Genomic DNA, 12,040 nt, shown 5'->3' with positions numbered 1-12,040 from the left:
TTCAACCTGGTCGGTGGCTAAATTACAAAATCTACCATTTGACAAAAAAAAAAAAAAAAACATGTAAAATGTTTGTAAAATATCATTTATGATTGGCTTTAGGGCATATATACAAGAACATTAGCAATTTAAAAAAAAATTTAAGTACTTATTTTATAAAAAAAAAAAGACTAATTTTAAAAAGGGAATTGTTATTAGCACTCCAAAAATCTTATTCTACACTCCAAACTTTCTATATTAGGAAAGAAAAATACACTTTTGAGATTTATATAATGAGATTTTTAAAGTGCTAATAATATTTCCTTTTAAAAATAAATATTAGTACTCATAATTAAAATAATAGTAAAAATAAATATTCAATGACTAAACTAGTAATTCTCAGTCACAGCACACAGACCCCGGCGCACCAGCAGCAAACCGTTCCCAGCCATCAACCACACCAGCCGCAGCCTCGTACACTGCACAAGCTACCACTTTCTCACCCACTACACCGGTCGCTCCTCGTCGTCGATACTGAAGAGCCACCGATTCTCAGGTATCTGAGATAACTATTTTCTATTTTAATTTATATATAATCGTTTTTATCGGATTTGATTGTGTTCAGTATTTTCCTCATGAGTGTTGTCGAGCAATTATGTTTTTGTTCATCTTAATTAGACCTTGGTTTCAATTTTTTGAGAATCAGAATGGTAAAACCTGGCAGCTCAATGGGAATGCCAAGCAAAATAAAGTTGGAAGAACCCGAATCTTCGTCTTCTTCCGAAGATGTAAGTGATCGAAGGAAACTTAATTTGTTATTGTGGTTAGTTTAGTTTGAAGAACAATCGATTTTTTCAATTCAATTTGCGTATTTTTAATTTGTTATAGGTGGAGGAAATGGAGCAGGCGCTTGCAGATGTGACATTTGGGGAACTGCAGAAGGCGCGCTCGAACGGGTCACATGTAGTGCACCTTAAGCCTAAAGAAGAGAAGAAGGGTGGTCGGGCGAACAAGAACCGGTAGTCTGAGCATACATTGGATTATTTTGTTGGGTTCATACGTTTAAAGAGACTTTAAGAAAAGATTTGGACTACTTGGATCTAACAGAAGACATGACACAAAACCGAGTGCAGTGGCGTTTTAGGATTCATATAGCTGACCTCACTTAGTGGGATAAAGCTTTGTTGTTGTTTGTTGTTGTTGTTCATATGTTTTGTAGTTGATCAGATGAATATGTTTGTGTTTGTGAAGGCCGATGGAGGTTAATTGCACGAAGCCTGTCCCTAGATTTCGAGAGGTCGTTCAAGGTACAAAAAAGGTGAGATTTTTGTATGGTATTTGTTATGATTTGTACTATGCAGTTCATTCTTCTGTTTTCTAATGGGTTGCAGAAGCTTTCATTAGAAAACAATGGTAATTACAAATATTTTACCATGAGGAAAGTTAAATTTAACTATAGTAAGTCAGTTGCTATGTTTTTGCCCTGAACTATTTGTAATCAAAATCTGGTATGATTTTAAGCACGACGTATTGGAATTAGGTGGTTTAGTATATCATGTGGTTTTTCTTTTTAGGATTCACTTATCCTGCAAGATTTGATTTGTCAAAGTTATGATAAAGCTAGAAAATAGATGATCAAAGTTGTGAATCACATCTGTAGTTAATCAATTTATTGATAAGCAATCAATATACCTCAGTTGAAATTATTTCTTGCTATGTTCAGGTGGTACGCGACCCACGTTTTGAATCTTTATGTGGAGAACTTGATGTTGGTCGGTATGCTCTCTCTCTGAAAACCTTCACTGGAGTTTTACGTTTATTGGTTTTTTCTTGAAGCAGGTTAGTGAATAACATGTAATCCACAGATGGTAAATGTGTGACGGACAATGACTTTTGAAATTTTAAATGGACAGGGGTTATGTTTTTTTTTTTTTTTTTTTTGTTTTTGGGGGGGGTGGGGGGTTGGAGAGGTAGGGTATTGGATGGCAAAAGGTTTTTGACATCACTTTCGGTTTTGTTTAATGTCCAAGTTTCTGAAAATTCCTTTTTTAGTTGCTGTTATTTTGTAGATTGGAAAGATGTTCTGATCTTGATCTTATAGTTGTTGTATGATAGATAAACTTTCCTATGTTGGCTTTTTCTTGTTTATTGTTTCATGGGTAGTGGTCAACGTGTCTTGAACTTGCAACTCTTTTGCCTTCAGCAAATTTTGCTTCTGCAAAATGAAAAAGAAAGAGGGAATAACATGTATTCAACAGGTTTAGGAAGAAATATCGCTTTTTATTTGAGGAGGAGCTTCCTGCCAAAAAAGACGTAAGTTTCTTAAATAAGTCATATAAATCCAGTATCATCTATACGTACTGTTTCTCTCTCTTAGTTTTGGTTTGAATATGACAAGAACTACAGAACCAAATTAAGAAATCTAAGGACCCAGAAACCATTGAAGAACTAAAGAAACATATCTCTTTGATTGTTAGTGCTTGCCTTTATATAAATATATTCGACAGATACCCTCATTTGTGCACCATGCTATATTGTCCTTTTAACTATAAATTTGCTTGGATGAAACTGGTTCTGTAACTATTCATTTATCTTTGTTTTCATGTCTTTGTAGGATAAACAGCTAAATTCTGAGTCAGCTAAGTGTACTGAAGCTGCAATACTGACTGAGCACAAGAAAAAGGAGAGAAAAGCAGCAAAGGAAGGGAAGCAACCCTTTTTTCTTAAGAAATGTAATGCCCTTTCTTGCTGCCTCTCTACCTCTGTGCGCATGTTCATCTGTCTCCGGTTCAAAATACTTCTAGTCAGTACATACGAGATGCAAGGAAATGAAAATTTTTTGTTTGAAATTTTCTATCACAATTCTAAGGAGCAGCTATAGTAACCGGTATTGGCGGTTCCAGTGCTGGACATTTCCTTGGTCATGGTTGAGAATCTTGAGATGTTCATTCTTGTAATGTTACATGGGTGGCAATTCATAGTAGTGGATTGTTGGTGGTATGGAAACTACATGAAGCTTTCTTACAATAATTGTTACATGGGTGGCAATTCATTAAGGTAATGCTGTATTTTATTTGCTTATGAGCAAGCATCATAAGAAAACTTCAATTATTTACCAGACAACCAAATATCTAGGTTAACAACGCAACCCAAATAACATTACAAGATTGAACACTTCAAAACTCTCAACCACAATCAGTGCAGTGTTTTGCATGGCCATCAACCAACAACTTGTATTGCTGCTAACTGGAATTGTGATAAATCGTGTGTTCTATATACTGTTGCTTGGCATAAATAGGAGTATAGTAAATTGAATTAAATTACAATTGACGTTTCATTCTTTAATTATTGGCAGCTGAGATCCGAAAGAAACGACTTGTGGAGAAGTATAAACAACTCAAGGTAACATATTTTCCTTTTGTCATGATGTTGAACAATACCTTTGTGATATTAGTAGTTAGTCATGATGGCTTTGGCTTTGGCTTTGGCAACTAATGTCGTCCATTTGCATGATCAGGCGTCTGGCAAGCTCAAACCCTTCATTGAAAAAAGGCGCCGGAAGAATGCAGCAAAGGACCACAGATACATGCCATACCGCAGGCCTGACGCTACCGAGCAGCAAATTTAAAGGTTTATTTTGGTTTGATAGGAGCAGAGTAAATTTGATTTTATCTTACTAGCTAAAGTGGAAACCAGTGTGACTCTGGGTAGGACGGACATCGGGTGTTTCCTTGGACGGTTGTAATGTTTAATTCTTTTTGTTAAGGGTATTGAAACACAGAAGAAAATCACTTTGTTTCTATTGTCTTCTGTTGTGCTCAAATTTGGATGCCGTTGGCAGGAGAGTAGCTTACACAGAATGATTTTACTGCCACGTGGCGTCGCAGTCCACTTAAACAATGACGTGTTGAAAATTTAACACCTCAATGTTCTATTGAAACAGTTTGCCGTGGTATTAGTAAACCTGCTTTATGTAAGTTCTCTATTGTAGATTTACTTCCAATGGATCGAGCAAGTTGATCAAATTTATAGCTCCTTGAGAACAGACTTGATACGAATTTATTATACCCTGTTTGTTTCACCTCAGTAAAGATTGATTTAACTTCAAGGACTAAGCTGAATTTAAATTAAACAACTTTATTTTTTTATTTTTATTTTTTTTCCATAAGAAACGATAACAAGTTATTTAGACAATAACATAAATTACAAAAGAATCCTCCATCTGGCAAAACTAGCTAAGATATCCCACGCTATATGGGAAGGAGAATAATCCCTAAACTCATTTGAAAACAATGCCCAGAAGTGCTGCCCAGTATCTTACTTTACCCCATAGTTTTTCGACCATCAATATAAGAATAGTGAAACCTTTGATGTAGTGTCAGGCTAATAAGCTGAATAATAAAAATAACAGTCCCATGGGTTTTGCTCGGATTGAACTATAATCTCTCTCTACTCTGAGTTCCAGCAACCCAAATTTCTTTCTAGATGGAATCGAGAAAAGCGGGAAAATGCAGAACAATGCACCTCTTGACCATGTCGATGGGAGGAGCTGGCGGAGTCCACAGGAGTTCCAGTGAGGTTCTTAGTAAATCCCTCGCACACATTACCATACCCACGGCGGATCCAAATCTGTAACACCCGAAAAAATTAAACAGTTCTATCATTATTCCACGGAAGAAACAACGTTACAAATTTACAAGCTACAATATCATCGTTCATATTCTGAAAACGTCGCATTGTGGTTCCATCATCAATACAAACAATAACATCTCTCGTAAATAACCAAGCTCTACTTAACCTTTGATTAATCGCCGAAAATGCTCTCTTAACTAAAACAGTTGCAACTGCAAAACTAGATTCTACCACATTCAGAACAATGTACGAGGAATCGGATTCCATCTTTCTCCGAACCCATGACAACAATTGATGAATTCGCAGACACGTAAGTACGCACAGGCATGGTTTTTACGGCAGATATCTGGGAATTCTGCGAAAAGGAACTTTTGAAATGAAACTGAATTTATTATCGAAGCTTAGACTACAAATTCCAGAAGAAAAAACCTAATGGTGCTGGTATAACATCTATAATTAGACTTCTGCTTGCCTCTTCCTTACCAGCTGGGGTTCGGGAGCTCAATCCTTGCGATGTCTGGTCCAGAACCACTTCCTATCGGCATTCTTCTGATGATCAAAAACATCATAATCATCATCAAAGTAGCTAGACCTGGCAAACGGGTCGTGTCTGTCGTGTTCGTGTCGTTTTCGTGTAACACCTGTTATCTTAACGGGTCGTGTCGTGTCACACCCGTTATCTTAACGGGTCCTTAACAGGTCGTGTCACTTTACCCAACGGGTAAAGTGACCCGACCTGTTATGACCCGTTATGACCCGTTAAGAAAAAAATATATTTTTTTACAATTTGCACATACCACACATTGCGACATAAATATTACTTGAAAACATTAAAACATTTCTCGTTCAAGTACTATATCTACACTCGAAAATGAAAGCCTAATAAAAAAAATAATACATACACTACTAATCTATTACAAATATTAAATGTGCAAGGATAAAGAGTTTTTGTTTTTAAGATTGTAAGTCTTTCTTAAAAGTTTACACCTCCATTTACAAAATCTTCAATTTACATCGAACATCATGAAATTCCACTAGTGTAAATATTTTAAATTGAAGATCAAATTCATTCTTTGTATTCATATAGGGTCAAGGAGTGTAGCTGTTAAAATTCATCAAAATCGGAGTTAAAATAACCGTTAAATCTTGATTTTTCGTTTATAACCGTCGAAAAGCTTTGTCCCGTTACTTGATCTCTGAATGTTTTTTTTTGTGATTTTTTGCTGATGTGATCTCCAAGCATATACAAACAATTTTGACGGTTTGGATCGTTGAAATTAGTTTTGGAGAATTCGTAAAACGATAGATTGACTAACACTTAGAGTTTATTTATACTTTTATTAAGTATAACATAAGATTTTGTGGTATCCACTTGTGTAAATATTTTAAATTGAAGATCGAATTCATTCATTGTATTCATATAGGGTCAAGGAGTGTAGTTATAAAAAATCATCAAAATCGGAGTTAAAATAACCGTTAAATCTTGATTTTTCGTTTATAACCGTCGAAAAGCTTTGTCCCGTTACTTGATCTCTGAATGTTTTTTTTTGTGATTTTTTGCTGATGTGATCTCCAAGCATATACAAACAATTTTGACGGTTTGGATCGTTGAAATTAGTTTTGGAGAATTCGTAAAACGATAGATTGACTAACACTTAGAGTTTATTTATACTTTTATTAAGTATAACATAAGATTTTGTGGTATCCACTTGTGTAAATATTTTAAATTGAAGATCGAATTCATTCATTGTATTCATATAGGGTCAAGGAGTGTAGTTATAAAAAATCATCAAAATCGGAGTTAAAATAACCGTTAAATCTTGATTTTTCGTTTATAACCGTCGAAAAGCTTTGTCCCGTTACTTGATCTCTAAATGTTTTTTTTTTGTGATTTTTTGCTGATGTGATCTCCAAGCATATACAAACAATTTTGACGGTTTGGATCGTTGAAATTAGTTTTGGAGAATTCGTAAAACGATAGATTGACTAACACTTAGAGTTTATTTATACTTTTATTAAGTATAACATAAGATTTTGTGGTATCCACTTGTGTAAATATTTTAAATTGAAGATCGAATTCATTCATTGTATTCATATAGGATCAAGGAGTGTAGTTATAAAAAATCATCAAAATCGGAGTTAAAATAACCGTTAAATCGTGATTTTTCGTTTATAACCGTTGAAAAGCTTTGTCTCGTTACTTGATCTTTGAATGTTTTTTTTTATTGTTATTTTTTGCTGATGTGATCTCCAAGCATATACAAACAATTTTGACGGTTTGGATCGTTGAAATTAGTTTTGGAGAATTCGTAAAACGATAGATTGACTAACACTTAGAGTTTATTTATACTTTTATTAAGTATAACATAAGATTTTGTGGTATCCACTTGTGTAAATATTTTAAATTGAAGATCGAATTCATTCATTGTATTCATATAGGGTCAAGGAGTGTAGTTATAAAAAATCATCAAAATCGGAGTTAAAATAACCGTTAAATCTTGATTTTTTGTTTATAACCGTCGAAAAGCTTTGTCCCGTTACTTGATCTCTAAATGTTTTTTTTTTGTGATTTTTTGCTGATGTGATCTCCAAGCATATACAAACAATTTTGACGGTTTGGATCGTTGAAATTAGTTTTGAAGAATTCGTAAAACGATAGATTGACTAACACTTAGAGTTTATTTATACTTTTATTAAGTATAACATAAGATTTTGTGGTATCCACTTGTGTAAATATTTTAAATTGAAGATCGAATTCATTCATTGTATTCATATAGGATCAAGGAGTGTAGTTATAAAAAATCATCAAAATCGGAGTTAAAATAACCGTTAAATCGTGATTTTTCGTTTATAACCGTTGAAAAGCTTTGTCTCGTTACTTGATCTTTGAATGTTTTTTTTTTTTGTGATTTTTTGTTGATGTGATCTCCAAGCATATACAAACAATTTTGACGGTTTGGATCGTTGAAATTAGTTTTGGAGAATTCGTAAAACGATAGATTGACTAACACTTAGAGTTTATTTATACTTTTATTAAGTATAACATAAGATTTTGTGGTATCCACTTGTGTAAATATTTTAAATTGAAGATCGAATTCATTCATTATATTCATATAGGGTCAAGGAGTGTAGTTATAAAAAATCATCAAAATTGGAGTTAAAATAACCGTTAAATCGTGATTTTTCGTTTATAACCGTTGAAAAGCTTTGTCCCGTTACTTGATCTTTGAATGTTTTTTTTTTGTGATTTTTTGCTGATGTGATCTCCAAGCATATACAAACAATTTTGACGGTTTGGATCGTTGAAATTAGTTTTGGAGAATTCGTAAAACGATAGATTGACTAACACTTAGAGTTTATTTATACTTTTATTAAGTATAACATAAGATTTTGTGGTATCCACTTGTGTAAATATTTTAAATTGAAGATCGAATTCATTCATTGTATTCACATAGGGTCAAGGAGTGTAGTTATAAAAAATCATCAAAATCGGAGTTAAAATAACCGTTAAATCTTGATTTTTCGTTTATAACCGTTGAAAAGCTTTGTCCCGTTACTTGATCTTTGAATGTTTTTTTTTTTGTGATTTTTTTCTGATGTGATCTCCAAGCATATACAAACAATTTTGACGGTTTGGATCGTTGAAATTAGTTTTGGAGAATTCGTAAAACGATAGATTGACTAACACTTAGAGTTTATTTATACTTTTATTAAGTATAACATAAGATTTTGTGATATCCACTTGTGTAAATATTTTAAATTGAAGATCGAATTCATTCATTGTATTCACATAGGGTCAAGGAGTGTAGTTATAAAAAATCATCAAAATCGGAGTTAAAATAACCGTTAAATCTTGATTTTTCGTTTATAACCGTTGAAAAGCTTTGTCCCGTTACTTGATCTTTGAATGTTTTTTTTTTGTGATTTTTTGCTGATGTGATCTCCAAGCATATACAAACAATTTTGACGGTTTGGATCGTTGAAATTAGTTTTGGAGAATTCGTAAAACGATAGATTGACTAACACTTAGAGTTTATTTATACTTTTATTAAGTATAACTGTATAACATAAGATTTTGTGGTATCCACTTGTGTAAATATTTTAAATTGAAGATCGAATTCATTCATTGTATTCATATAGGGTCAAGGAGTGTAGTTATAAAAAATTATCAAAATCGGAGTTAAAATAACCGTTAAATCGTGATTTTTCGTTTATAACCGTTGAAAAACTTTGTCCCGTTACTTAACCTCTGAATGTTTTTTTTTTTGTGATTTTTTGCGGATGTGATCTCCAAGCATATACAAACAATTTTGACGGTTTGGATCGTTGAAATTAGTTTTGGAGAATTCGTATGCCATCAATCAAGTTCCGTGTGTGTGTGTGTGTATATATATATTTATTAAGTAGATTTAAATCTATTTATTTTGTACGTATAAATTTTAATTGACTGGTACATGGAATAGTACATACATCACGTGTCACGTGTTCATTATAAAAATAGTGAGATATAATGACAGTCATGTGTGTAATAAAAAGTTAATAACTTAAAAAAAAAAAAAATTTCTCACCACTTCTATTAATTTTCATTTTTCCCTTTCTTTTTTGTTTCCTTTTCAACTTTTTCTTATCATTTTCACTTTTCCCTCCAACATCTTTCCCTAATTCCCTCACTTTTTTGTTTTATTTTCAACTTTTCTTAACATTTTCATTTTCCCTCCATTTTTTTTTCAAAAAGGGCGGCAAGTTGGCAAATGCATGATCATGCATATTAAATTATTAATTAATATGCATTATAGTTTTTATAAAATTTAATATATATATATATATATATAAAATTAGTATAGATAGACTTAATATTTTGGGGGTATAATTATTATAGTATATATAATTATTATAATTATTATAAATTTTATAGTTAATTTAATATATATATATTTATTATAATTTTTAGGGATATAAAATTGTAAAATTAATGTATATAATTATTACAGTATTTTTTTAGGGTTATAAAATTATAAAAATAATATTCTGCTTATCGTGTATCGTGTTTACCCACGTGTATACCCGACCCAACCCGTTATCTTAACAGGTGCTTATCGGGTTACCCGATAAGACCCGATTCGTTATCGTGTCGACCCAAACACCTGTTAATTTCGTGTCGTGTCGTGTCGGGTTATCGGGTCGTGTCAGAAATTGCCAGGTCTAAAAGTAGCTATGTACAACTCTATTTTTGGATATCTTAAGGTTTTTGGCTTTGAGCTCTGCTTCGGCTCTCAAAGCTTTTCTCGACATCTTTAATACTTGCTTCTCTCCGACCATACAAATTGGGCAAGCCGGGTCAGACTTATCAACCTCCAATGTCATAGTCTCCAAGCACTCGGCATGGTACAAATGTCCACATACCAACACAGAAACCACGGATGTGTCACTGCCGGCAATAATTTTCTGGATGCTCCATGAAGATCTCTCTGTTAAAAGCTTTGAGCAGACTCCACAAGACTGCAAATCTATGGAAGGAGAACATGAGAACCTGCTGCTGGATCCAATTAGCTTTCCATGGATAGAACCAAAGTTCTCACTGTCAAAAGACCATCTTTCCATTTGAGAATAGGTCACGAGCTCAGAAAAGGTACGCATAGACCAGCCATCAGAGGACCCACCTAGAGATCCAGGCGCCATGTCATTGCTGCAAGTAGAGAGTACAAATGATCGTCTTCCTTCAGATATTGAGTTGTTATTTGGAGATTTTAATCCCAATACCCGACTATCAGAAACCTGTCTCAACAGCTCATGTCCTGGTGAACGACGGGCTCGTCTTGATGGGGTTGAGTTGGGAAATAGTGGATAGCTAGGGGTACATGATGGTTAGAACTCTCAATAGTATGTACGATAAAAAGGAAAAGATCCACTCACCTGGAGTCCACGCTATGATTCTCTAGCGCACGCATCGATGTGTCCTGATTGATTGGTCCTTGTGACCAATTATCAAATCACATTTCAGAACTCTTATCCGTAGAATATTTAATTCACATAAAACACAACCTCAACGACATTCTAAAATAGTTTGAGACCCATTGACCACAAGTCAACCGTCGATCAAAGATCGACGGTAGGGTTTACAACCCTGTATAACTTGACCCGGAAGATCCGCATATCAGATTTCCAATCCGCAACTCCCAACGATCCACAATATGTTTCTAGAATAACATATTAAAATTTCATTACGATCCAACGGTCAGATCTCCGCCAATTGCCTAAAACAAGTGGCCGTGAACATTTATTTTACTAACTTACAAATCCAATTCGGGAAGATCCGTAAGTCGGATTCCCCATCCATAAATTCCTATGATCTTTAAATATTACGTATTATAATGTATCCAATTTTGGTGACGATCCAACGGTCAGATCATCGATTCACATTTTTATCAAGTAACGTATCGTAACAAATTTAGGTTCCAACTATCAACCTACGTCATTCAAATGAAAAAAATGAATTCAAGACATTTGACATAGCCTAAAAATAGCATTGGCGGCCCACTGGCCACGCGCCGCCGCACGTGCCGCCGCGGGTGGCGGTCGGCCGCCCCGACTCGCCGGAAAATTCAACTATTTCAAAAAATTCTCAAACTTCACAGAAATTAAGATCTCAATGAGTGGAGCAACTTTCATACCTTCCACGAAGTCCAAAAGTGGACGGAAGATGGTCAATTTTTCCCACAAAGCCGGCGGGTGCCTAAAACTTCCCGACGTCAATTCGTCGTCTACGGTGGTCCAACGGGGTCAAGGTTGGTCGGGTTTTTCTCCTGGGATGATGGGCTACAAAGCCCAAGTGGTGGCATCGGCCATCGCTTTGCCGATTTGCCGGAAAATCGAAAAGGGTGGCCGGAGCACCATTGATTTTCATCAACTTTCGTGGCCTCAAACCGCCCCATACCATGGTTAATCAAGGTGGTTCTTGGGTAGGTTTTGTAGAGGGGAATGAGAGCTTCAAGATGGTGGTGGTGGCATCAAAAAAATCCACAGGAGTTGGCCGGAATCGGCCTTGGAAAATGGATGGTTGTGCATGTCGGGTCACGGTTTTGGGGAAGCTTTCCCCTTTTTTTTTTTTTTCTTTTTTTTTCTTTTTTTTCTTTTCTTCTTTCTTTTTGATTGGCTGCAAACTTTACTTCTTCTTCTAATTGGTTCCTTGTCCCTTTAATTTAATTGGTCTACTAATCCCACAAGGTGGGAATTCAAATATTTAAATAACCAATTTCAAACGTCCATAACTATATCGTTATAATCCGGACTCGCAAACGGCTTTCGCCTATACGTTCGTACCAATGAGTACTACAAGGATATGCTAAAAGAATAAGTCCCACATCTCTCAAGTCGATGGTCAACGGAAGTCAAAGTCCTTACCTCTAGGGCAATTTCGTAAATTCACGCT

General features: G+C 34.6%; 2 protein-coding genes across 4 annotated transcripts; one reads left to right on the top strand and one right to left on the bottom strand.

The window, feature by feature from the left end:
• Positions 1-344: 344 nt before the first annotated feature.
• On the top strand, positions 345-3,956 carry LOC137743427 (uncharacterized). Of its 3 annotated transcripts, none has more exons than XR_015952890.1 (9): positions 345-535; positions 686-767; positions 868-998; positions 1,231-1,297; positions 1,703-1,755; positions 2,238-2,292; positions 2,594-3,036; positions 3,335-3,381; positions 3,497-3,588. XR_015952890.1 is itself a non-coding variant. In XM_068483315.2 (9 exons), exons 1-9 carry the CDS (start codon positions 360-362, stop codon positions 3,605-3,607), a joined length of 840 nt encoding a protein of 279 aa, XP_068339416.2. In that variant the 5' UTR covers positions 345-359; the 3' UTR covers positions 3,608-3,956. The 3 variants fall into 3 exon arrangements, 2 of the variants coding, with proteins under 2 accessions (XP_068339416.2, XP_088535090.1); XM_068483315.2 differs by having other exon boundaries at positions 2,594-2,711; positions 3,497-3,956; XM_088678964.1 differs by having other exon boundaries at positions 410-535; positions 704-767; positions 2,594-2,711; positions 3,497-3,956.
• Positions 3,957-9,813: 5,857 nt separating this feature from the next.
• LOC148692928 (uncharacterized) lies at positions 9,814-10,290 on the bottom strand. Its single transcript, XM_088680269.1, has one exon. It carries the CDS (start codon positions 10,288-10,290, stop codon positions 9,814-9,816), a length of 477 nt encoding a protein of 158 aa, XP_088536395.1.
• Positions 10,291-12,040: the final 1,750 nt, after the last annotated feature.

The sequence above is a fragment of the Pyrus communis genome, chromosome 11 (assembly GCF_041283825.1).
Source record: "Pyrus communis isolate YQ-2024b chromosome 11, ASM4128382v1, whole genome shotgun sequence".
Taxonomy (NCBI): Eukaryota; Viridiplantae; Streptophyta; class Magnoliopsida; order Rosales; family Rosaceae; genus Pyrus; species Pyrus communis.
The sequence above is the reverse complement of the archived record's forward strand: the minus strand, read 5'-3'. Positions and strand labels throughout refer to the sequence as shown.

Coding starts and splice junctions, on each gene's coding strand:
- LOC137743427 (XM_068483315.2), top strand. CDS start 360: ATGACTAAACTAGTAATTCTCAGTCACAGCACACAGACCCCGGCGCAC. Junction 1,298..1,702: donor TCGTTCAAGGTACAAAAAAG/GTGAGATTTTTG, acceptor TGCTATGTTCAG/GTGGTACGCGACCCACGTTT. Junction 3,382..3,496: donor AGAAGTATAAACAACTCAAG/GTAACATATTTT, acceptor TTGCATGATCAG/GCGTCTGGCAAGCTCAAACC.
- LOC148692928 (XM_088680269.1), bottom strand. CDS start 10,290: ATGGCGCCTGGATCTCTAGGTGGGTCCTCTGATGGCTGGTCTATGCGT.